The sequence below is a fragment of the Chiloscyllium punctatum genome, chromosome 1 (assembly GCF_047496795.1).
Source record: "Chiloscyllium punctatum isolate Juve2018m chromosome 1, sChiPun1.3, whole genome shotgun sequence".
In the NCBI taxonomy this organism is placed as follows: Eukaryota; Metazoa; Chordata; class Chondrichthyes; order Orectolobiformes; family Hemiscylliidae; genus Chiloscyllium; species Chiloscyllium punctatum.
Genome location: NC_092739.1, coordinates 139,785,011 through 139,810,905, shown reverse-complemented (window position 1 = coordinate 139,810,905; position 25,895 = coordinate 139,785,011). Strand labels below are relative to the sequence as shown.

The 25,895-nt window shown below is 39.9% G+C and overlaps 1 protein-coding gene across 12 annotated transcripts in view; it reads right to left on the bottom strand.

Annotated features, from left to right (window-relative positions):
* The window catches only part of LOC140480581 (protein FAM53A-like), a 106,883-nt gene extending 82,086 nt beyond the window's left edge, over positions 1-24,797 (bottom strand). The window contains exons 1-4 of one of the 12 annotated variants that reach the window (XM_072575659.1): positions 24,719-24,767; positions 9,946-10,006; positions 2,598-2,832; positions 1,041-1,293 (exon numbers count right to left, since the gene is read on the bottom strand). In XM_072575659.1, coding sequence (XP_072431760.1) covers positions 1,041-1,193 — 153 coding nt within the window. In that variant the 5' untranslated portion in view covers positions 1,194-1,293; positions 2,598-2,832; positions 9,946-10,006; positions 24,719-24,767. The other 11 variants (XM_072575689.1, XM_072575669.1, XM_072575679.1 and 8 more) reach the window with 11 other exon arrangements.
* Between the last annotated feature and the right edge of the window lie 1,098 nt (positions 24,798-25,895).

Here is a 25,895-nt window from a genome sequence, read left to right as displayed (position 1 = left end):
ATACAACCAGAAACAAGCATGTCATCAGTGTGCTCCCCCTAATTTGCAGTGTTCAACACAGATAATCATTTAACATAATTTTAAAAAGTACAACTCCCCATAAAGGCAAAAACTGGAGTGCCAGCTGGCACCATGTGACATTTAAACGGAGGGCCATGTCCTCAACTTCTCAGATTGTAGTCTTATCTCAGCTGGACAGGTGGTCATATGTTTCTGCTCTGATAGGAGCAGCATCACAATTCAGTGATGGCAGAAGTGTTTGGATGAGAATGCAAACAGACAGCTTGCCTTCATATTGAAGCATTCAAGAAAACACTGGATAATTATTTTGATGGAAACAGCTAGTGAAGAAAAGATAGGAGATCAACATGAGGTTATTGTAATGTTGGGTCGCATGGCCTCCTTCAGTGCCTTACTTTTGTGAATAATGTGTAACACAGAGAAAAGCTTAAAGAATGTGTAGGACATGCATATTGCACAGCTGAAGTGACATCAGAAGGTGGATGAATGAATTCCAAGTGAAGAGGGCAGAATTGTGATGTACAACAAGCTCAAACAAAAACTGATCCATAAGCAAGCATGTCAATAAGCTTAATGTTGTGGTTAGTATAACTATGGAAGGAGTGCACAGACTTTCAAAATTTGGAAAGGATGGCCTGAAAAAATAATTTCCAATGAAGTTTTTACAGGATGAATGACTAATTGCCATTCCTCATTGGTAGCACATTATTCCCTTCAGGAAGGGTACAATGATAAAACTTGCAAGACCAGCCAACAATTTAGTTGCTCAACCACTGGACACAAGAATTAAGTGCTGATGGAAGCAGGGATGTTGCACAGTTGATGCTTAGTTATCATTTAGCTCAAAGTATGATAAATGTTTGACACGAAAGGATTGCCCTATTTGCTTTCATCACGATTATGCCTAAAATTAGCATCAAGAAAAATATAGTAAGATGCAACCCAAAGCAGTAACAAGGACGAGGAGAGCTGTATTCAAGTCTCTCAAATTTACCAAAAAAGGTTCATTAAGTTCTCACCACATTAATACTGTAGGCCTTGCAAGTGATGTCTTCCAGGCTCTGATTCTGCAATTTTTCTGTGATTAACGTTACCATGGTAGTTGTTCCTTTTCCACTGCTCTCACTAACGAGCATTGGATGTTCTTTATGTGCTGTTTCAATATTCCCCATGCATTCCCTGGTTGCCGTGCTGCATCTCTGTTCTCAATCACAGACCTCCATGGTAGTTCAGTGCTCACGAGCCAACATTTCCTTTGGCACATTTAATCATCTGTCAAAATCAATTTCAACAAATCATAAATCCAACAATAAAATAATGGTTTTATTCCAATTTTTTTTATTTTAAAAGACCGAAAATTAGAGTTAGGAAACTATTCCAACTTTGCTGCCATGACAGATAGGCCAATGTGCAAGGTTGTCACTTTCTTCACCCATCTCCACAGTACCATCAATCCCCATCATATCCAAAACAGGAAAGTGTTTAGAGCAAGAAAACAATCCCACAAAAAACTTTATTCAAGCTACAGTCTCAGTGCTGGTTGAACCTAATCATGACACTCGAAAAGGATGTCACTAAGATAGAAATGCAAAACAGAACTACTCAAACTGAATCCAGTACTTAAATACGTAGTTTCATTTTTATGGAGTAGGAACTAGAATCTTCAAAAGGAAACAAATCTATGGAGCAGTTCTTCCACTTAAGTGTAACTGTACTTCAAAAAAAACACAAATTTAAGTGCTTACTCACTTTACCCATTCTATAGCAGTGTGCTTCAGGATTTTGGTTGAGTTTTATAGTTTAAGCAGTCATACTACTGCAGGTTTGCTCAAGTGCTTATGCACCAGAAGTCACTATTTGTAAGAAGCCAGGATGGCACTTAAAAAAAATTTCAAAAGTTGATGGAAGCTGCATATGCATAAGGCAGTAGACTTTCCTCCCTCCACAGCTTGCTTCATGTTTAGGTAGGTATCTACAGTGCAAGGTAAACACATCAGCCCATTGTTATGCCTGAGTGTGCAAAAAAAAAATGGAGATGTGACTTTTGTTAAAAAGAAACAGGACATAGTCAATTTACTTTCACACAGGATGGCTACCTGGAGGTCTCTCTAGAAGAATCATGTCCAAATATATTTCCTGAGTTCCTAAAATTATATGCGACCATGGAGAAGGTGCTCTCCCTTGAAAGGTGATCCAAAACCGCTTGCAGAGTTCACAGGCCATAATTTGCATAGTACCCAATTTAAATCACCCCAAATGCAGAGTTTGTAATATTAAAACTTGATAAAGAAAGGTGTAAACAGCCACCCATCATTCCAAAATTGTGTCTCAATCACCACAGCATCAACTGTTGGCGTAACAGGAGCCACTGTAGCTTGCTATCACACACTGAGCTAGTCGGGCCTGAGTAATGACCGTAACACTGTACAAGAGAATCCAGCAGCCAGACAAAACCAAGAGTGACAATTCTACCAGCCAGAAGAACAGAACCCTGCCTAACCAGCACTCAACTTGAGCAGTGCAAGAGGTACCCATTTGTCTTCACACGAAAACATTAGTCTTTAAAAGAAACTCACACATAAGCTCATCTGGAAATCAAGAAACTGACAACTTCATGTTTCTGTACTATGAGGAAGATCCCATGTAGGCTGTTTATTTGCTTTATGGGATGTGGAAATTGCTTGCAAGATCAGCATCTGTTGCTCAGCCTTGTCTTTGCACTATGTGATTTTAGGCAGTTTCAGAAGAAAGATAAACTAGGGTGGGGCTTGAAGTCACACAAAAGCCAGACTGGATAGAGATTGTAGATTCCTGAAAAAAAAAGGGACAATACTGATGGATTTTTACAATTGATGGTAGTTGCAGAACATGACAAAGATTAAATTCAAATTTCAGATTTAGGAAAATAAGAAAGTTACCCCAGTACCTTTCTTTTCAATCTGTTCCAGTTATGAATACGATCCAAATCATTGGTGTCTGTCTACATGTGGCAAGGAAATTTGATGTTCAAATCTAGCCACGTAATATATTCCCTAAACTGTTTACATACTTGTCTCCCATTATGGACAGATATTTGATCAAATGATTTTGATTCTGACTAAAGGTATTTGAAACTTTCAATTCACTATTGACTACATTAGGGAAGATGTGATAAAACCACAGTTCAGCCAAAATTCTTAAACTGAATATTAAGTTTAGTTACAATAATAACAAAGCAGAGTTCCTGTACCAATTAATTAATTGATGCCTATTTTACTCATTACTTACAGCCTTTCTTCACATCTAACATGTTGCCATTCCTTCACAAATGATTCCAGTTACAATATTTTTGCAAATCTCAAGTACTCAAACTTTAGCTCCTATTACTTTGAACAGGCACATTCATTGTCCAAAATGAATACATACACATCCAAGAGATCTACTCACTGAAAGTAAAAAATATTCTTTGAAGTAATATTTCCATGAGTTAACTTGAATTCAGTCAGTCAGTCTTTCCAGACAAGAACAGAAGCCTAAAATAACTTACAATTTTGAACATAACATTAAACTCAGCTGCATCTACTTTTGTGGATTTGTCTAACAACTAAATATCCAAATATACTTGGCAGAGAGTTACGTATAATGGACACAAATGTTTCAAATGTTATTATACTCATTAAACATTACTTAATTAAATTCTGCATTCAAAACCTTGTATTGTTGCTTTTAGGCCACTATAAAAAGTGCAAAGTAGCATTCATTTTATTATAACCGTATAGAGAAATGATAGGAAATTTCAATACAGAGTACATCATGTAGTTGAAAAAGGTTTAAAGATGGATCTTTGTCCCTTCCAAATTAGTAACTACTCATCTATCACTGACATGCAAGATGGTCAAAAATTCAGTCAAAGCAGAAAATCCTAAATTGTTCCTCCACAGCTTATTCAACATTAAAAGCGAGATACTGCGAGGCTGGAAGCCTCAAATTATAACAATGTGAATAAACTTCCAAATAGTCCTTCTGAACTCCCTAAATTTCTCCAGCACACTTTCATTATCAAGCAGAGTTTCCAAGGTCACAATGTTCATATTAAATCTAAATGAAAGATTCAAGTAAAAAAATTTAAATTAAGCTGCTGCAAATGCCAAAGTCCATTTTTATGGCATGCACTTATTCCTGTACCAAATCAAAAATAAAAAACATTCACTAAGTACATTTTGACTAAACATACTGATACTTACAGATGTGCCATACAATGTGGTGTTTATAGGTGCTACAAAGCTTTATTTGTATTGACAAAGAAAATATACACAAGAACACTGCTACCGTGTTAAGCCTACAAAGGTTTACGATATACTTAGCCTGCATTTAATACCTCCGACCAATTTAGCTGTTTAAAACACGGACACCAGAAATGAAAAATCTTAAACTGACTTTCAGCCTCTACCTGCTCTTCAAATCTCAAATGGTACCAGGTAATCATATTTGACTAAGTTCTCCCAATAGTAAAGATCGCTGCGTAAAGTATATGGGAATTTATCTTTAAAAAAGATTTTGCAAAACTAAATGCAGCTGCCACAAAGTAAACAAACCATATAATTTAATTTTACAAAGCCTCAAGTGAAGGTACAAATAAAAAAGCCTTTTCAAAAGGTTCTATATAGAAAGTCAAAAGATCCTGAAGATAGCTTTTTCAGGAAATTCAATTTCAAATCAACAGACAGAAGATTAGTTCAGCTAACCGAAATTGCTTATTTCAGTAATTTTCCGCTAACCACTACTTTTAAATGTAATCTTACTGTTCTGCAATTGTGACTGCAAATCTGTATTCAACCTTACCATTCTGTGGAACAAAATTCTCCAAGTAATTCTTGCTCATAGTTACAAAATGCCAATTCAGTATTTTTCATGTTTAACTTTAGTGGATCAGTTGCAGGAGAAACAAGGTCAAAGTTGAAAAGGTCTTCAGTACTCAAACTACATAAATATCTTGGTACTGGTTAAGTCCAAAAGCAGGGTGAGAGAATTAACCACAGTCAACATCTCCATAGGAATTACTGAACAATGCAGCTTCAATTGGTCGAAATGCAGAATAGTGATGTCTTACTGTGTGACTGAACTATGAAGAGACTCTATAATGCAATAAAAAAAGTATAATTTGACAAACCAGCATTAAGTTCACATAATTGCCCTGAAACTACTCAGGACATCCAAGTGAACGTAACATTAGTGACCCAACTAATTAACTTTCCAAAGAGATGAAGGTGTACCTGAAAAGGAGAAAATTCAGGGAGCAGAGGAGAAAACAAGCAAGTTGGACTAATTGAGTTAGGCTATCAAACAATCACAATGATCACTGAACTGTTTAAAATTCCGCACAATTCTTCCAATTTTATAACATACTTCAGAATTGTGTGAACTGAGCTCATTATAGCTTTGGACCACTGTACCACTTAGTCAATGCCAGCTGACAACCTAAAGCAGCCTCATCTCCTTGTGTAATGTCAAGCCACAAACCACAATTCTATCTGATGTGCTAAATTGGTGCCTAAGCTAACCAAACAGGAAGATTAGCCATAAGAGCTGGTAATACAAAAATTTATCAAAGTTGATGAAGTTTATTCTATGTATCCTTAAATGTCTTAAGAGTCTCAGGACACTGGGCCTCAGGTTTGAAAAATGAGGCCCAATCTTATCAAAACTTACACAATTCTTAAAAGGGGAGAAAAAGGTGGCTGCTTCCCTGGTTGTTTAGTATGAAGCTAGGGGACAATCTCAAATCATCTTTATTGCATTGATTGTCACGTGTACCAAGTCACAGTGAAAAGCTTTGCCTTGCGAGCAATACAGGCAGATCACAGAGTTAAGTAGCATAAACAGTAAATAATAGGTAAATAATGGCAAAAACAAAAAGACAGGTACATGTCAAGAGTTTGAGTGTCCATTTAGTATTCTAATAATAGGGTAGAAACTTATGAAACCAACTGGTGCATCAAAAACAATAACTTTACTTTTGCAGCTTCATTAGCACAATTGAGGTTGATCATCCACCTCAAAATTGCTTTCCAGTATTCAGGAATTTATCAATTTACCTTGAACATGCTCAATGATAGAGTTTTCACGGTCTTCTGGAGTAGAGAATTCCAAAGATCCACCTTTTGAATGATTAAGATTTAGTGTTTCAGTCTTAAATTACTTACCTTCTATTCTGGTTACATACTCCATCCAAGGGAAATAACCACCCTCCCAGGCCCTGTTAAAAATTTGAGTTCCTTTGTAAGTTTTGGAAGTAATTTTTGTAAGTTTCAATAAGATCACCTCGCAGATGTCATCAAACTCCAAGACAATTCTGCCATCTCAAATTAGCCTGGTGAACCTCTGTTGTACTTCATGACAAGTATATCTCTCCTTAGATAAGAAGAAAAACTATACACAATATTGAAAATGCAGACTCACCAAGGCTCTGTACAATTCCAGTAAAACATTTTACCCCTGTAGCAAAAAAAAGTCACGAGACTAAAATACTATACGTTTTCCACATTACACTTTTATTGCAAATCAAACAAGGACTGGAGGTCCATTTGAATAGAAAGTGTCGGTGACCAATTAGGGACATGGGCTTCGTTGGCTGGGCCAGCATATGCTGCTCATTCCTAGATGCCGTGCGGTAGTGGTGAGGAACCTTCCTGAATAACTATTAGTTGATGCATGGTGTAGGTACATCCACAATGCTGTGAAGGAAGGAAGTTCTACGACTCTGACACAGCAACACTGAAGGAAAGAAAGTATATTACCCAGTCTCAATGGCAAGAGGCTTGGAGGGAAACTTGCAAGTGGTGCTCCCATGTATCGGTTGCCCTTGCCCTTTATAACACTTGAATTTGAAAGATGCTAAGGAACCTTAGTGAATTTTGGCACCTTGCAGATGGCACAGAATGCTTGCTGAGTGATGTTCGTCATTGTGGTGCAAATCAAGCAAGCTGCAAGTTTCTGGAATGTTGTTAGAATTGCCCTGATCCAGACAAGTAGGAAGCATTCATCACACTTGGGAATTGCAGATAGTTGGCATGTACTTAATACTAAGAGAACATGGAAAGTGCAACAGGTGTTCATTCCTGACTGACAAAAATCAAAACAGAAATGATGGCCCGACTGGCTGAGGGGGAAAATTAAGGATATTATTAGATCCAAAGGAGGGAAACAAACTGGTCAAAAAAGCAGATTGGGATCCAATTAGATTTCAGTAAAGGAGGACCGGGGTTGGGGGGTGGGGGGGGGGGGGGAAGAAGTGGGGGCTCCATACCCATAAAAGCTTTTACAAAGAGGAAAGATTACTGAAGACAAATGTGACAAATGTCTTTACAATCAGAAACAGAGTAAGTTACACAATGGGGAACAAAGACGGTAGACTGATTAAATTCACGATTTGGTTCTGCCTTCAGAGGAAGACCCAAGTAATGTTTCTAAAATATTGGACAACATACTGTTTAGTAAGGGGAAGGACATCAGTAATTTGTAGGGAAATGGTGTTGTGGAATTAAAGGCCAATAAATCCCCAGGGCCTGATAACCTACAGCACAGATATCTGAACAAGTGGCCATAGAAATAGTGGACACACTGGTGTTCACCTTTCAACATTCTAGTCACTATGGAACTGTTCTTATGAAGTTCAGCTAATGTCACCCCATTTTTGAAAAGGTCGAGAAAACATGGAACCATTAACCAGTTAAGTTCTATATCCATACTAGGAAAACTGCTAGAGTCCACTATAAAAGATTTAATAGCTTGCATTTGGTAAACAGAGGATCGGACAGAATCAGCATGGATTTGCAAAAAGAATCATGCTTAACAGATCTACTGGAATTTTGAGAATTAACTGGTAGAGTTGGTACAACAGAATCAGTGGATGTGGTTTATTGGGTTTTCAGAAGGCATTCCATAAGATACATAAAAAATTAGCATGCAATATTAAAGTGCATGGAATTGCGGTAGAGAATTAACATGGATGGATGCAGACAGGTCACAAAAATAATAAGTGGATAATTTCCAAGTTGCAATCAATAATTAATGGGGTACCACGGGGATCAGTCCTTGAATCCCATCAGTTCACACATTACATCAATGATTTAGTTGATGGAGTGAAAAGTAATATTTCAGTTTGTCAACACAAAGCTGGATGGGAGTAAAGATGATTTGAACAAATTAAGGAAACAAATCCATGGCAGATGAAATATAATGTGAATAAATGGGAGATTACCTACTTTAGACACAGATACAAACTAAGATCAGCTGTCAGCTTGGCGAGCCTGTTCAGCTATTCAACATGATCATAGTTGATCCAATCTCAATACCATAGCTCTGCCTTTGCAATTTCTCTTCAGATATTTTTCAAATCAAAAATTAAGCTCTTTTTTGAATATATTCAACGATTTAGCATCCACAGCCAGAGGAACAAAATTCCCAGGTTCCTTATCCTTTAATTAAAAAAAAACGTTTTACCTGTAAATAGTGTACCCCATATGCTGACACTGTCTCTTGTTTCTTGACTCCGCCACCAGGGAAAACCTGCATCTTGTCTGTGCAGCCTTGTTAAAATTTTATTCCTACTACTCCTTGTTCTAACCTTTACTATTGTCTTCAATCTGTACTAAATAATACAATAAATTAAAATTTCTATACTGAAATGTTGATACCAGCAATACAAAATCTGCAATGAATCATTTATTATAACACAAATTTTTCTTAAAATGTAGGCTAAGTTGACTATTGCAATGTGCTGCTCCCTGAGGAGTTTTAAAGTTATAAAGGTAGCTACCCCTCACATTGAGGCCTATAAACTGTCTTAATATCAGTAACTTGTGGGTTTTCTATAGTCTCTGGCTATAGGCAGCTGGAATTTTCTGTTGCTGCAAAGTCTTGGCGACACCATGGGGCTATTAGTTATAAGCGTAGGTAAGGAAAAGTTATGTTAGCATCATGAGAGAAAAGGAAGACTTCTATTTTTATAGCATCTTACATGACAACCAAGTATTCAAATTGTTTTACAATCAAGAACAAGTTAAGTGTGATCACTGTTGTAATGTGGGAAACACGGCAGTCAATTTGCACCAGAATAGCTTCCCATGGCAGCAATGTGATAACAACCACAGATTTTTTTTTTGTGTGATGTTGATTGGGAGGCAAATATTGACCAACCCCCTGCATTTTAAAAAAAGAATGATGGATCTTAGGTGCATCAGAATTTAATACCCATTCTGAATTGCCCTGGAGAAGCTGATGAACTGTCTTCTTGAATCACTTCAATCCATGTGGTTTCCACACAACCACAATGCTCTTGAGGAAGTTCCAAGATTTTGAACCAGTGACAGTAAAAGAACAGCAATATAGCTGCAAGGCAGTGTGATTTGCAGAAGTACTTGCAGCTGGTGCTCCCATATGTGGCAAAAAGAGGAAGGCAGATTATCTGAATAGCCATAGATTGAGAAAGGGGAGATGGAGCCAGAGTACGCCAGTCGCTGAAAGCAAACATGCAGGTTCAGCAGGTGGTGAAGGCAGCAATGGTTCAGGAGTAGGGATGGCTTTTGCAATTATGATGGGCCTTGGCAAGGCCACACCTGAGGTACTATGTGCAGTTACAATCACATCTGAGGAAGGGCATTGTGACTATGGAGGGAGTGCAACAAAGGTGTACCAGAACACTTCCTGGGATGGCAGGACTGACATATCAAGCGACATTGGTTAGGACAAACATAGGCTTTTTCATAAATCCTTATTTACTATTTATAATTAACATTTTCCCTACAACAAAATCAGATCTTCTCTGAAATAGTGGGAATACAATTGCTACTTTCCAGTCTATAAAAACCATTTCATAATCTAGAATTTTGAGAAGATTACCAATCCCCCCAGTCACTTCCAGAAACACAGTGGAATGAAGCTTACCTGGTCCAGAAGATTTATCTATTTTCAATTAAGGATGGGAATAGCCAGTGACACCCTCATCCTGTGAATGAATTTTAAAACTCCAGTTACATTTTCAAGTAATCTCTCTTTACTAATGCAAATTTATTTCAATACTTCAATTTCACAAGGCCAATGATTGTTTAATATTTCTGGGAAATATTCTGTATTTTCAAATGGCCTACTCCTGCTCCTAGCTCTTATGTTCTTCTGTGAAAAAGACAGGGTCTACTTAGTTTCTTCAACATTGGCTTGTCCATAAAATTGCTTCTGTTCCCACTATTAATAGTCTCTCAATTATCCTAGATAATTTTACTTTTCACACCCTTAAAGCAGCTTTTACAAACCACCTTTATTTTTCTTACTAGCTTGCATTCATATTCACTCATTTCTGTAACAATTTGTTGGTTACCCTTTGCTGGGCTCAAAAATGCACCCATTATCAGGGCAAATTGAGTCCAGACACAATAAAGACTTGAATGAAAGTTTCAGTGTTGATGAGCAAAGGCATATGCAGAGTCAAATGGCATTACAGATGTGAAAAGAGCTAAGGGAATATACCTAGCGCACACAACACAAGACCATCAGCAACTCGAAATTCACTTGAAAGAAAACAGAAGGATTGTGGAAGCCCTTTGAGGTGTTTGGTCTGGTCCATAGCAAAGAAAAATTAGAGGTAGTCTAAATTCTGACAGCAGGAAGATAACCACAAGTTTTATCTATAAGAGGAATAAAAGCTTTCACATCCAGCTTCAAGACCCCAGTAACTGCTACTGAAGGCTAAAACTAAAAAAAGAGATTCTGTGGGAGCTTGATCCCACCCATTCAGACTGCACCTATTATTACAACTTTATAAAACCCTCAAGGCCACTCAAACTGTCCACTTTACTGGTTTTGGGCAGACTGCTCGAGTCTTGTGTCTCAACCTTCATTTTAAAAGATGACAAAATACACTCAAAGCCACAGTATTGTCACATCTTTTGGGGGGGGGGGGGAGGGGGGGGGGGGAGAAGGTTGGCAGGCAAAGTCATAAATTCAAACAATTAGAAAACAGATACATTCAAGCTGATCTGCAATTTATGCGCAATTTGAGTTAAAAGAGGATGCCTAAACTAAGCCACCTTGCAGTACAAACTTATGACAGCCAATTCAGTTCTCAATTAGCTTGTGCCTGTAAACTTGGGAAGATGTATTCTCAGCATTCCAGCTGTGCTGAATAAAGCTTAAATCAAATCACCTTTATCTGTTGTGTAAGCAGCTTGAAATATAGCCAGATTAACCAGAATGTTATTTTAAACTTCCCCGTGCCTCACAAGCCTTCAGAGTATGCACCAAATGACACCCATTGCCATAACGAGGAATTTCCCCACATTGGACTTCAATGATCAAATATCCATCAAATTGTCAAATGTCAATGAAAACGTCCATCGACGCTAACCCTATTTCCCTACACTTGGCCCATATCCTTCTAAACTTTTCCTATCCATGCCTTTTAAATGTTGATCAAGATTAGCGTGGTGCTGGAAAAGCATAGCTGGTCAAGCAGCATCAGAGGAGCAGGAAAATCGACGTTTCAGGCAAAAGCCCTTCATCAGTCAATCTTCCTGCTCCTCAGATGCTGCCTGACCTGCTGTGCTTTCCCAGCACCAGTCTAATCTAAACTCTAATCGCCAGCATCTGCCTCCTCAATTTCACCTTTTAAATGTCATTAATGTACCCACCTCAACCACCTCCTCTGGCAGCTCATTCCATATGCCACCCTCTGTGTAAAAATGCTGTCCCTCAGTAACCATTTATTCCTTCCCTCTAACCTTAAACTGACACCCTCTAGTCCTCAATTCCCCAACTCTGGAGGGAAAAAGCGAATTCACCCGATCCAAGCCTCCCATGATCTCATACACTTCCATAAGATCTTCCCTCAGTCTTCTATACTCTAAAGAAAAAAGTCCTAGCTTGTCCAACGTCTCCCTATAATTCAGTCCCTTGAATCCTGGCAACATCCTTGTAAATTGCTCCTGCACTCTTTGCAATTTAATGACATCCTTCCTATAACAAGATGAGCAAAACTGAACACAATACTCCAAGTGCTGCCTCACCAAAGTGCTGTAGAACTACAATATAACTTCCTAACTTCTATACTTAATGACCTGACTGAAGGAGAGTGTGTCAAAAGCCTTCTTCACTATCCTGTCTACCTGCCTCCACTTTCAGAAAGCTGTGCACCTGAACTCCAAGATTCCTCTGTTCCACTACACTCCTTCAGGCCCTACCATTCACCATAAAATTCCCACCTTGATTAGTCTTTCCAAAATGAAATACCTCACACTTATCTATATTAAACTTCATTTGCCATTTTTCAGCCCACTTCCGCAGCTGATCAAGATCCTGCTGCAATGTCTGATAACCTTCCTCACTGTCCATGACACCACCTATTTTAGTGTCATCTGCAAACTTACTAGTCATGCCTTTGGATCATTTGCATCCAAATCACTGATATAGATAACAAACATAGCAATGGGCCCAGCACCAACCATTAGTCACATGCCTCCAGTCCGACAAGCATCCTTCCACTATTACCCTATGCTTCCTACCATCAAGCCAATTTTGCATCCAATTTGTCAGCTCACCCTGGAGTCCATGCGATCTAACCTTCCAGAGCAGCCTACCACGTGGCACCTTATCAAATCAAGTGAAGTGCAAAGTTGTTCTTCGGCAGAATGACACCCTATCCACAACTACCATACGGCACATGATTATAGCACCCAATTAAATGAAAACTGTTCATTGAGCTACAATGTTAACTTGACCCCACATGTAGAACATAGGCTCAAAGAACTGCCTTGACAGCTGTAGAGGCTGAAAATGAAAATTTCAGGTATCAAGGCCAAACAAGGAAAATTATGTCGATCACTTTTTTGGGGGCAGGAAGGAATGTGGAACTGTAGTCAGGTAGATGAAGGTAATACCATAATCAGATCCATTTTTTTTTCAAATGGCAATGCAAAGACCAAATGGGCTACTCCTAATCCTATTCTTGGCTCTGTCTTCACCAAAAAACAAACAGGTACTTCCTTGGGACATGACAAATATGTATTAGGTTTAATTGACATGTGTGTTTTAAAACTTTTAAAAGGTTTCATGACAGAAGGTTTCCAAATGTAAGTTTCGATTCTCATCAGCATATACAGTAGTTTTAAGAGACATAATTGACAAAACAGGAAACTGGTTTCCTTCCTGCAGTTTAATTCCATGTGCCATTCAATCCTAATTCAGCAAAGCTGGTGCTCACAAGAAATAAAGCCAAGTATTTAACTCCACACACAACAGGTAAGGACATTTTGAAATAGCGTGAAGCCCACAACCACTTAGAAAAATAAGGGCACCAGACCCTTGGGACCACCACCAATGAAAATTGGTTCCCCCCTAAGCCACTCACTATCCCGACTTGGAAATACATCGCCATTCCTTCATTGTCACTGGGTCAAAATCCTAGAATTCCCTCGCTGATGGCATTGTGCATCAAACCACAGCAGGTAGACTACAGCAATTCAAGAAGGCAGCTCACCACTACCTTCTCAAGGGCAATGGCAGACAGGAAAGAAATGCTGGCCTAGCCAGCTACACCCACAAATGGATAAAAAAAGGTGCTAACATTTAAAGCTAAGGGCCTTGTGTGGGAAAGTGGGGCTACTGCAGATTCAGCATATATTTGGTGGTACAAATTCCATGGACTAAAAGGTAACTACTGTATGATTTAATGATTGTACACAGCTCATCACTAGATAGGAGACAGGTTTATGCTTTGAAGCACGTTGGAAGGTTAGTTGGGTTTGACAGCTTTTATGCACTTAACTTTCCTGCTGCCAGACCATAAAACTGCAAGGGGTCATATTTCACTCGCTGCAGTGCTCAGGTGCATTGCTTCATGAAATAAATTTAGTAAAAATTAAGCACACCCACTATAATAGCTATCTAACAATTCCCATGTCAAATTTACAGCCCTCAACATAATGGGATGAACAGTTAATTCCTCTGGTCACCTACCTAGATTAGGAGTTGTAGACTGTATCACACCAGCATTTACCCACTCCTTCCCATCACCTCACCCTGGCTGAGAAACAAGTGATCTCAGAATTATTTTTTCTAATGACTGAGAAAAATATCAGCAAGGTATATATCCAGCTTAAAATTACTTGCTGTTGTAACTAGAACAATTTAGTATCAACATCAGTAGAAAGTTTTCTGGCGTTAATGAAAATAAAGTAGTTTAGTTCTTCACATATCAAAAAGTACTGCTAACCAAATAGCTGGCTGGTAAATTACCTAGTACTACCGCCAGTGAAGTATGAGCATAGAGTTACCATCATTCTGACCACCTACTCAATATTTTTGGACGTGTATGATCTGTTAATAGACCATTCCATATAGGTGAAAACTCTTACAAGCACAGCATGTCTACCTTCCCCAGTTACCTGGAGGAAAAAAAAAAGTATGTTTTTATGGGATAAAAACCAATCACATTTCATGCAATCTACTGTGCGATTAAAACTATCACCGTTTAAACCTTAACATCATGTACTCACATGGGATGTTGTGGATTTAATTAACATTCTGACTAACTACACAAGTGAAAGAAATATGAGCTTCTGCTTCAGACTTTCACAACTTCAGAAGAGGACTAGAAGATTCAAGAATATGTATGCCTTGAATACGAGCACAGCATTTTTGTTTTCCTCCCACTATACAGTGTACCACTCCTCTCAACTGTATGAGTTTGAATAAGGATGCACTGACATGTCCTAACACAGCGAATAACAAAGCTAAAATTGGTCCCACCTTTAGTTCCTCATGATGAATCACTTCAAGTCCAATATCTAGACTGACATTTGAATGGTTAACAGATTTCAAAAGAAGGGCAAGTTTAAAAATATTTTGCACTGGATTTTTTTAAAACAGCTGTTGTGGCTTGCAGATTTGTTGCGGACTGTCAGGCCGAAAGCAGGAGGTACAGTAACTGTGGGAAGGTATGTAAGCAGTTGAGAATATAAAGGAAGAAAGCTAGTCAGTTCAAAGACCAAAGTCACCAAGATTTCACCAGTTTATCATTTTTGTTCTTTCATGGATGAGAGTCAACATGATGGCCAGCACAAATTGCCCATCCTAATTGCATGGACAGCCTGTCAGAGCCAGGTATGGAGTCACATGTGGGTCAGTCCAGGCAGAGACAGCAGATTTATTTCCCTGAAGGACATGAGTGAACTGGTTTTCATAACATTTGCTGGTGATTACATGATCATCATTAGCCTAGCTTTTAGCAAAATTTTAATTCATTAATTTCCAACATTTGGCAGAACATTAGCCTGGGGATCTGGATTAATAATCTAGTGTCACACCACTACACTATCACCCATAAGATTAGTTTCCAAATTGTGAAGCCAAATATTTCTCACTGCTCAGCCAGTTAAGTCTCCAAACTGACTAATCTAGATCAGAAACAGTTAAAAAGTATTGACAAGTGCATTAAAAATTCTCTGTACCAACACTGCTAGCACCAGACCAAAATAGCCAAATTCTGTCTTTATGGGCCACTGAAAAGAGCTACCACAAATGTTTGCAGTCACAATTTAAATGAGTGTTGCTAACAACTTCAATACATCTCAACCTAATGCCAAATGATCTTCGCTAAATTTCAAATATTGAAAAGCATGGTGCTGGAAAAGCGCAGTATTTGACGAGCAGAAGAATCGGTGTTTTGAACATAAGGCATTCATAAGGAATGTGGGAGGGGGTAGAAGGGGACTGAGATAAAGAGGAGAGAGGTGGGATGGTGGGGAAGAGAAGGGGTAGCTGGGAAGGCAATAGATGCAGATGGGGGATGATGGTGATAGGGCGAAGCAGAGGCTGGAACAGATAGGTGGGACTGTTCAAGAGGGAGGTGCCAAATTGGAGAGTGGATCTGGGATTAGTCAGGGAAGGGAAGACGAGGAAACTGGTGAAATCAACACTGATGCTGTGGTTGGAGGGCCCCAAGGCGGAAGTCAAGGTGTTCTTCCTCCAGGCAGAGTGGGGGAGGGGGGGGGGGGGGGGGGGCTAGGATTTGGTGGTGGATGCAGCTCAGGACATGCATGTCCTTGGCAGAGTGACAGGGGGAGTTGAAGTGGTCAGCCACAGGGCAGTGGGGCTGTTATTTCAAATGTGAAAAGCAACAAAACATAACTAAAAGCAGGGCTTTTTAAGTACTATAAAACCTCAGATTAAAAAAAATACAAGCAGATAAAAACCAGAGCTCCCACAGACAAGAAATAGCCCAAGCCTGTAATTTGGATATGCCAGTCCCAATGCAATGTAAACCACTTAGAGCTTTCGTGGATTTAATCAGTTGTCTTGTGATTAACTATGATCTAATTAAATGGTAGACCAGCCTTTCGCTGAATGCCAACCCTGCTATTTAATAACTGGCTAAGCAAGCGTATACTCTCAAAATAAGAAAATGCACAGAGGTTTAAAAATTAAAGGTTTATTGAAAATGTAAACAAACTTTCCTGGAGCTTAAATGCTTACAGTACTATTTTTCAACATTGGGAGCTATAATTGGTCAATGCCAATTCCATTCTTTTAGAGAAATTTATTTTAAGAAAACTTCACATAACTGAGCAAATAGGAGGCGGATGCAGTGGTAAAGAGTTGCTGATCAGACCTGAAGACCTGTGACCAGTGGTGTGCTGCAAACATCAGTGCAGTGTCTATGTTGCTTGTCATTTACATAAACGATTTGGATGAGACCAAAGGAAGCGTAATAAGTTTGTGGATAACACCAAAATTGATGGTATAGTGGACAGTGAAAGTACAACAGGATTGTAATCAAGTTGGCAGTGGATTGAGGAATGGCATTTTAATTTAGATAAATGCGAGACATTGCATTTTGATTGCGCACGTCCTGCTCTGGTTTGCTCTGTGAATAGTAAGGCCCTGGGATGTGTTGTGAATCAGACAGACCTAGGAGTGTTGGTACATAGTTCCTACAAAGTAGCACCACAAGTAGACAAGATAGTGAAGATGTTTGACATGTTTTCCTTCATCAGATTTACCAGGATCTTTCCAGCAATGGTGGGTTTGAGTTATAAGGAGAGACTGGATATGTTGGGACTTTTTCCACTGGAGCACAGGAGGTTGAAAGGCGACCTTCTAGAGGTTTATAAAATCATGAGGTACAGATAAGCTGAATGGCAGGTGTCTTTTCCAAAGGATGGGGGATTTCAAGACCAGGGGGCATATTTTTAATGTGAGGGAAGAAAGATTTTAAAACAGATATGAGGGGCAATTTTCTTTTTGCACAGCTGCCCGTGTGTGGAATGGACTTTCAGAGGAAGTGGTGGATTTGGGTAGTTACATTTAAAAGGACATTTAGATAAGTTTACCAATAAGAAATGTTTGGAGGGATATGGACCAAGCACATGCAGGTGGGACTAGATTAGTTTGGGATAATGGTCGGCATGGACTGGTTGGACCAAAGGGTCTATTTCTGTGCTGTAAGACTATGACTAAGAGTTCCTGAAAGATGCCACCCAGATTGACAGGATTGTTAAGGCAGCATAGTGTGTTTTGGCCTTTATTAGTAGAGGGATTGAGTTCTGGAACCAGGTTATGCTGCAGCTGTACAAAGCTCTGGTACGGCCACACTTGGAGTATTGTGTACAGTTCTGGTCACCGCATTCTAAGGATGTGGAAGCTTTGGACAGGGTGCAGGGGAGATTTACTAGGATGTTGCCTGGTATGGAAAGAATGTCTTACGAGGAAAGGCTGAGGGCCTGGAGGCTGTTCTCATTAGAGAGAAGGTTGAGAGGTGACTTAATAGAGATATACAAGATAATCAGAGGGTTAGATAGGGTGGACAGGGAGAGTATGGGGATGGCAAACATGAGGGGACAACTTTAAAGTGAGGGGGGAAAGGTATAAGACAGATGTCAGAGGTAGTTTCTTTACTCAGATTAGGAAGGGTATGGTATGCTTTGTCTGCATTGGTAGTAGATTCGCCAAGTTTAAGTGCATTTAAGTCGTCATTGGACAGGCATATGGACGTACATGGAATAGTGTAGGTGAGATGGGCTTCAGATTAGTATGATGGGGCAACGCAACACCGAGGGCCGAAGGGCCTGCACTGCGCTGTAATGTTCTATGTTCTAAGTTGGGAGGCCACATTACAGCTCGCTGTACAAGACTAGATAAGGCTGCATTGGGGTATTGCATAGTCACCCTGCTATAAGCTGTTATTAAGCTATAATGGGTGCAGAAAAAAAATTATAAAAATATTACACAGACTGGAAGGTTTGAGTTATAAGGAAAGGCTGAATAGGTTCAGATTTTTTTCCCTTGGGCATAGGAGGCCAAAGAGTAACATTATAAAGGATTACAAAATCATGAGGGGCATGGATGGGAAGCAGGGACAAGGTTTTCCCTCAGGGTAGAGACGACCAAAACTAGGGGGCACAAATTGGAGGGGGAGGATTTAAAAAGGGGCCTGAGGAGCAACTTTTTCGTACAGAGGATAGGCAAACATGAAATGAGCTGCCAGAAGAAGCATACGGGTGAGTACAATTACAACATTTAAAAGACAGACACATGGATTGGAAAGGTTTAAAGGGAGGTAAAAACAAGGCAAAAACAATGACTGCAGATGCTGGAAACCAGATTAAGGTTTAAGGAGATATGGGCCAAACAGACAAGAAAGACTAGGTCAGTTTAGGAAACCTAGTTGGCATGGATGGGTTGGACTTAAGGATGTTTCCGTACTGTATGACTCTATTTGATCATGACTACTTTGACAGTATTTTCACCTTTAAAAATCAACATCACTACTCATTACTTGAGGACAACTTTACACTATGTAGTTGTCTAGGGGTTTAACAGTCATTACCTCCATTTGTGAATAGATGACTGAAGCTTATAATTCCTCTCTTCAGCATGAGCTGAACAGTGAACTCCTACCACCAGTACACAAAGCAATTTGCTTCAGTTGCTAAGTGATCAAACATATGCACACTCACACTATTTTCAAAAGATTAGGAATTGCAAATATTGTTGAAGCTTGCTTCTAATTTCAATAAAGGAATACAACATTCCCAGGTAGAAGATATTAATACTCTCAAATGGTAAGCAAGGGTTAATGGATGCAAAATAAACAATTTATTTTGAGGCTTAAAGTGTACCATTCCTGTGAATACCTTAACTGTAGAACAGACTGTGCACCTCTGGTTCAAGCAAAGGTAATGGTAAACTATCTAGACTTCTTGATAGAAGGGTCTAGGTATCTTTATTCATTGACATTTTTAAAAATACATCCAAAGTGAAAAGTGACAGTGCAAGAAAGGAAAGCTTTGCGGGTAATAGGCCCACCTTCAAATGGAGGCAGCCACCTTTGCGGTCTTCAAAACAACTTCTGTTCCTTTCATTTCATTTTACTCCTCGTAGAATTGATAACATTCTAAATTTTTTTTTTAAAATCCATACACTAAATATTAGATTCCTTACAGTGTGGAAACACGCCCTTCGGCCCAACCAGTCCACACCGACCCTCCAAAGAGTAACCCATCCAGACCCACTTCCCTCTGACTAACTGACCTAACATTATGGGCAATTTAGCATGGCCAATTCACCTGATCTGCACATCTTTGGGTTAAGAATTGATCTTCGAATTTCTCTTTACTGTTTGGTACAAGGAAGTGTAAGGAAATGTAAACACTTCAGATGGAAAACAGGGGATAAAACCAAGATTAAGGGGATTACTAATCACACTAAGTTGCAAGGGACTGGATGGGATATATCCCAAGATATTAAAGGAAGCATCTACAGATAGTGGATGTTCTGGTAGTAATCTTCCAGGAACCCTTAGATCCTGGAAAAGTCCCAGAGGTTTGGAAAACCACTGATGCAACCCTTTATTTATAAAGGGAAGGGGTTGGAAAAGGAAACTATACGCCAGTGAGTTTCATATCTTGAAGTAGAGCATTCTGAAATACATGTCCCTCACAAAGGGGAAGTCACTTCTGTCAAAGTTACAGGAATTTCTAGTGTAGGTAGAAAGCAGGACAGATCGAGGGGATGCAGGTTTTTTTAAAAAAAATATTCATTTACAGGATGGGACATCACCTGGTGAGGCCTGCATTGTTACCCAGCCCTATGGCAGTTAAGAGTCAACCATATTGATGTGGTCTTGAGTCCAGGTAAGGATGGCGGTTTCCTTCCCTAAAGGACATTAAAGAACTAGATGGGTTTTTCCAATAATTGACAATGGATTCATGGTCACCATTAGACTCAATTCCAGATTTGCTAACGCTGTGGCAAGATTCAAATTCTGATCCCTAATACTTTACCTGGGTCTCTGGATTAACTGCCCAGCAATAATACCACTAGTCATCATCTTCCCTTAATGTATTTACAGAAAGGTTTGACAAGATACCACTCATTAGGCTACTTAAGAGCCCATAGTATTGGAAGCAGTATATTAGCAAGAATGGAAGACAGTTGGGATAAGGGGACATTTTCAGGGTAACTAGTAACTAGTGGTGTGCCCCAGGGATCACTTCTGAGGCTCAATTCCATATATATTAATGCCTGAGAGGAGAAAAGTCAACGCATGATAGCCAAGTTTGTGGATAAAAGAAAATGGATGGGAAGGCAAATGGTGAGGATGAGTGTTTGCAGGAAATGTCTTTTTCATTTGTTCACGAGGGCATCACTGGCTAGGCCAACATTTATTGCCCATCCCCAATTGCCAAAAGGGCAGTTCAACAAGTTTGCTGTGGGTCTGGAGTCACACACTGGCCAGACCAGGTATGGATTGCAGTTTCCTCCCTAAAGGTCATCAGTGAACTAGCTGGGTTCTTCCCAACAATCAACAATGGATTCATGGTCATCACTAAACTCTTAATTCCAGATATTTATTGAATTAAAATTCTACCATCTGCCTTGGCAGAACTCAAACTCAGGTCCTCAGAGCAGTGCCTGGCTCTCTGGATTAACAGTCCAGCAATAATAACACTGCGCCATTGCCTCCCCTATGTAGACAAGATCAAGCAAACAGGCAAAAATCAGTAGATGAAATATAATGGGGGAAAACTTGAGGTTAAACACTTCGTCAGGAAGGATAGGGGCTTAATATTATTTAAACAGAGAGCTGCAGAATACTACAGAACAGGGATTTAGGACTCCTCGTGCATAAATCTTAAACTAACATCAAAATTCAACAATTAATAAGGGAGACAAATTGAATGTTGGCCTTTTATTTAAAGGATATGGAATACAGGTAAGTCTTGGTCAATCTACACAAGGTACTAGTCAGACCACAGCAGGAATCCTGAACAGGTTTGGGCACCTTATCCAAAGAAGGATATACCAATATTGTTGGCAGTCCAGATAGATTCACAAGATTGATGTTAAATATCGAGGGAGTTTGAAGAGGGGTCGAGTCTGCACTTACTGGAATCCAAAAAAATGAGGAGAAGACCTTCTTGAAACATCAAGTCTTAGAGGGCTTGACAGGGCAGATGCAGAAAGGTTGCTTTGCCTTGTTGCAAAGTCTAGGACCAAACAGCATAACGTCAGAATAAAAGGTCACATATTTAAGACAGCTGAGGACTATAAGAGAAAGTCCGGGCTGGAGACCAGAGTCAAAGAGTGCGGTGCTGGAAAAGCACAGGTCAGGCAGCAGAGGAGGAGAGTTGACATTTCGGGCATAAGCCCTTCATCAGCAATGAGGCTTGTGGGCCGGGGGGGGGGGGAGCTGAGAGATAAATGGGAGGGCCTGGGGGAAGGTAGCTGGGAATGCAATAGGTAGATGAAGGTGGCAGTGAACGTGATAGGCCAGAAAGGAGGGTGGAGTAGATAGGTGAGAAGGAAGGTGGACAGGCAGGACCATTCAAGAGGGCAGTGCCGATTTGGAAGGTTGGAACTGGGATAAGGTGGAGGGAGGAGAAATGGGGAACCTGGTGAAATCCACATTGAGCCTGTGTGGTTGGAGGGTCCCCAAGGCATGCATCCTCCAGGCATTGGGTGGTTAGGGTTTGGCAATGAATGAGGCCCAGGACCTGCATGTCCTTGGCAGAGTGGGAAGGGGAGTTAAAGCATTCAGCCATGGTGCGGTGGGGTTGGTTAGTGCAAGTGTCCCAGAGATGTTCTCTGAAACAATCCGCAAGTTGGCATTCTGTCTCGAGCAGCATAGTGAATTTGGGGAATCCTTGTCTACAGAGGGCTGTTGAGGCTGATTAATTAAGTTTGCGCATGGCTAAGAGAGTGGGAGATTTTTAATCAGTAGGGGAATCATGAGTAACAGGGAAAGGACATTAAAATGGAATTAATGATGATCAGATCAGCCAGAATCTCTCTGAAATGGCACAGCAGACTCCATGGACTGAATGGACTACTTCTGCTCCGATGTCTTACAAAAAAGGATTTATCCAAATTGTTGACTCCATTTTCCTAAAGAATCATCAAGAATCATCAATCATTTGCAAACTCCACACATTTCTGCATTCATGATAACATGTTCACTATTTTCCACTATGTCCTAAGTCAAGGGATTGATTGCCAATGTTATTTGTGGTCCACCTTCTTCATTATAGTTTGCTACAGACCCAAAACTACAGGATATGAAATATATTTGCTCAGCCTATTTCAGCATTATTAAAAACAGATTTCCAGTAAAAGCACAAGTCAATATATTTTACTTGAAATGAATAAAAACAATGAAACACTCATGTTTGTTCAGTTCAGAATGGAAAGTTCACTTTCCAGTTTATTTTTCGTAAGTTCATCTCTGCTAATAGTTTATTTGCTTACAACTAAATTTCTCAAATCAAAATGTATATAGCGGAATCCCCCTGGAAGGAAATTTTACTGCCCACAATAAACATTTTGCTTTAGCCAAGCTAGGTTTACTTTCCAAAAAAAGCAGCCTGCGGTTGTAGTTTAGTGCTCTCTCAGCAGTACTGATCATCAGCTACACAAAAGATTAGATGACTGAATTTGAGAACCTGAATTTTAGATTAACTCACCTAGTTTTCTCAATACTGAATGATACCATCATCATAAAAACTAAAATTGTACAAATATTTCCAAAGTTTAACTCATTTAACAGGCAGCCTAGCTGGCAAAAAAGTAATAAATACAAAAATATTACCTATTGCTCACTGATAAAAACATACATGACATCAGTTAAAGCGAAGTTTGGAATTTTCTCAATAATTAAGTTACATATTGTGGAATGCAAATAGGCTCATAAATCATTGATTAGCTCTGTTAGGAATGGCAGCTACTTTACATATGGGTGAACATGAATACAGTTAAATTGCCAATTCTCCCTCTCAACCTCTTTAAAAAACATCCAAGTACAGAGACTTGTTATATGCTATGTTACAAATTATTCGCAGTATGTCATGAATCTTAATGGGTTTTATTTTCCAGCACAGAATATTCAAAAAAATTAAACCAAATTTGTGTATTGAACATGCAATAGGGTGCTTTAGCAGCAAAATTGCTGAAGCAATATTGGTGCTCCTGCTGTAAAATAACAGCATTCATGAGTATAAAATCAAGGATTCAGGACAACACCACAATGACATCATTAAAAGCTCTGAGAAAGAACACAAAGATGGACAGTGATCCAAGATGCACCTGATTATTTATTTGATGCTCCGCCAATTAGGGCACTTTCATACAAAGGAAATTCCTCATTTTGTAAAAGACGAAGGCAAACCTCAATTAAAACCAGAATCATGCACTAAACAGTGCTTAAAAATGGAAACACCATCCAACTCCTTTTATTACTTTGAAATGAAGATAGGAATGAACATCAGCCTGTGTCACTAACGAGCATCAACCTCTTTTACACATTAACCTCAGTAAAGAAAAAGTCAAAACTGCATTTACAATTCTGCTATATTCGTCTCCCAAATGCTACCAGTTTACCCAATAAAGGTTAAGGATTACCTGCTTTAAAAATTCATCGATTAATAAAGTACTCACCGTTATTTCTTACCGTACCAATGAAAACCTCCGACTGAGGGGTGCTGGATAATAAGGTGCCCTTATTTCTGAAAGCGTATACCCCAATCCCCCCTGTACAAGCAGAGCCAGGGAAACAAGCCCAGGAGCTAGATCAACCCAACTCCCATCAGGGGAGACCCGCCCCCAGCCGCGCGCCTATTGGACTACCCTCTCCACAGCTGCCGGCCCTCCCGAGAGGGCCGATTGGCTTAAAAGACCTATCGGTCAAGCGTTCACACCGCCCTCACCGAGTTGAGTAGTAGGGAAGAAGCGCCGTGACGTCAGTTCGCAACCGCCCGTGCCGCAGAATACTGGGAGATTGAGTCCCTACCCCTCTCACCGCCCCCAACGTCGCCGGAGGAAAAGACTACACCTCCCACAAGGCCGTGGGAACTTCAGACAGCATAGGCCCCAACAGTCACTACCCGCACCCCCTCAAAGCATCCCCAAGTCCCCCCCCCCACCGCAAACCCACTATCAACGGCAACAATAAAAACCCGTCCTTTAAATAAAAGCTTCAACTATAATAACCCTCAACACTTTTCCTACCTTTTAAACAATATATATTGCTACACACTTAAAGATATATCTCCAACAAAAGTACAGCATCTCAAGCTCGTCTCTGAAAGAATAAAAATCTTGCCCAGTTTTCCTTTTTCTCTCCCTCCTCTTATAACACAGGCACATTGGTTTATGATAAAGACGAGCAACGTACGGGGAAAAACAGCAGCATCTTCCATTCACATTTGCATCTTTCTCCCAACCGCCAGGAGAACTGAGCTGCCGGCCTGGCGCCGCCAGCTTTATAACCTCGGTCCGTACCATTTACACACGGTCATGGGGTGGCGGGGAGACGGAGGGGCAATGTATGGGTCAAACCGGGGCGGCGGCGTGCACGCTGGGCGGCACGTCAAAACTGGAGTCCACCTCTGCGGTCGGCCAGAAAAGGCGGACGTCGACCGGCGGGGAACCGGACCACTTCGATTTCACGGCGAGCAATCACAAACCCCCTAAATTTTCCCGGCTGTGCAGCATGGAGCGGTCCCAGTCCGGGTCCCAGATTATAAACAATGGAACCTCGTGGGAGTTGCAGCAGGTCAATAACCTACCCCAATAAAACAGAGAGCTTTCAGATAACACACTGCAACCGTGCTCATTCTGTTAACCTTGTGCGTGACGGTCTGCAAACTATACCGTTTATATGCATTAAAGTACCCGATAAGTAGATACCTATGAAGGGGTGAATGCAGACTGAACACAGCACGCGTCTGCTTTCAAAAAGAGATTGTTGCATTTAGTTCTCGTCGCGTTCAATTCTACCAGATATTAATTTCTTCCTCAGTTATTTTAACTGTTGCATTTCAACGTGCCTGTCAGAATAGCCCTTTATTATTAATATGTTTTAAACAACTCGCAATACTTTTCTAGAGAAGTAAAGATAAATAACTGCTACCTGAAGACCGAAGACACAAAATCTCGTAAAAGAGAGAAATACTAAAATGAACTGCGTATCTTAAACATTTAAATAGTACAAGGAATTTACATGAGTTACTCTTTTATTCACAAAATGCACGAAACATTTTCGCCCTATTAAATAGATTAATTAATTTGTATGCTAAATACAGTCTATAGAACAGACATACAGTACTAACTGCGCGCTTCTAGGCCAGTGATGCCATCTGCTGGGGAAGAGATCAGCCTTCATTGCAAAGGAGGTATCAAAATCTCAGATTTTAAGTAACTAGAAGTAACCACAGGAAGTACTGGTCAGTCAAAGATTAGCCTGAGAACAGATAAAAATCCATTTTGAATATTAATCATCTTGTAATCTTAGTCTGTCAGGATTGAGGACCCCTTCCATCCTGGTTTTCTTAAGTGTTGTTACAGCTATT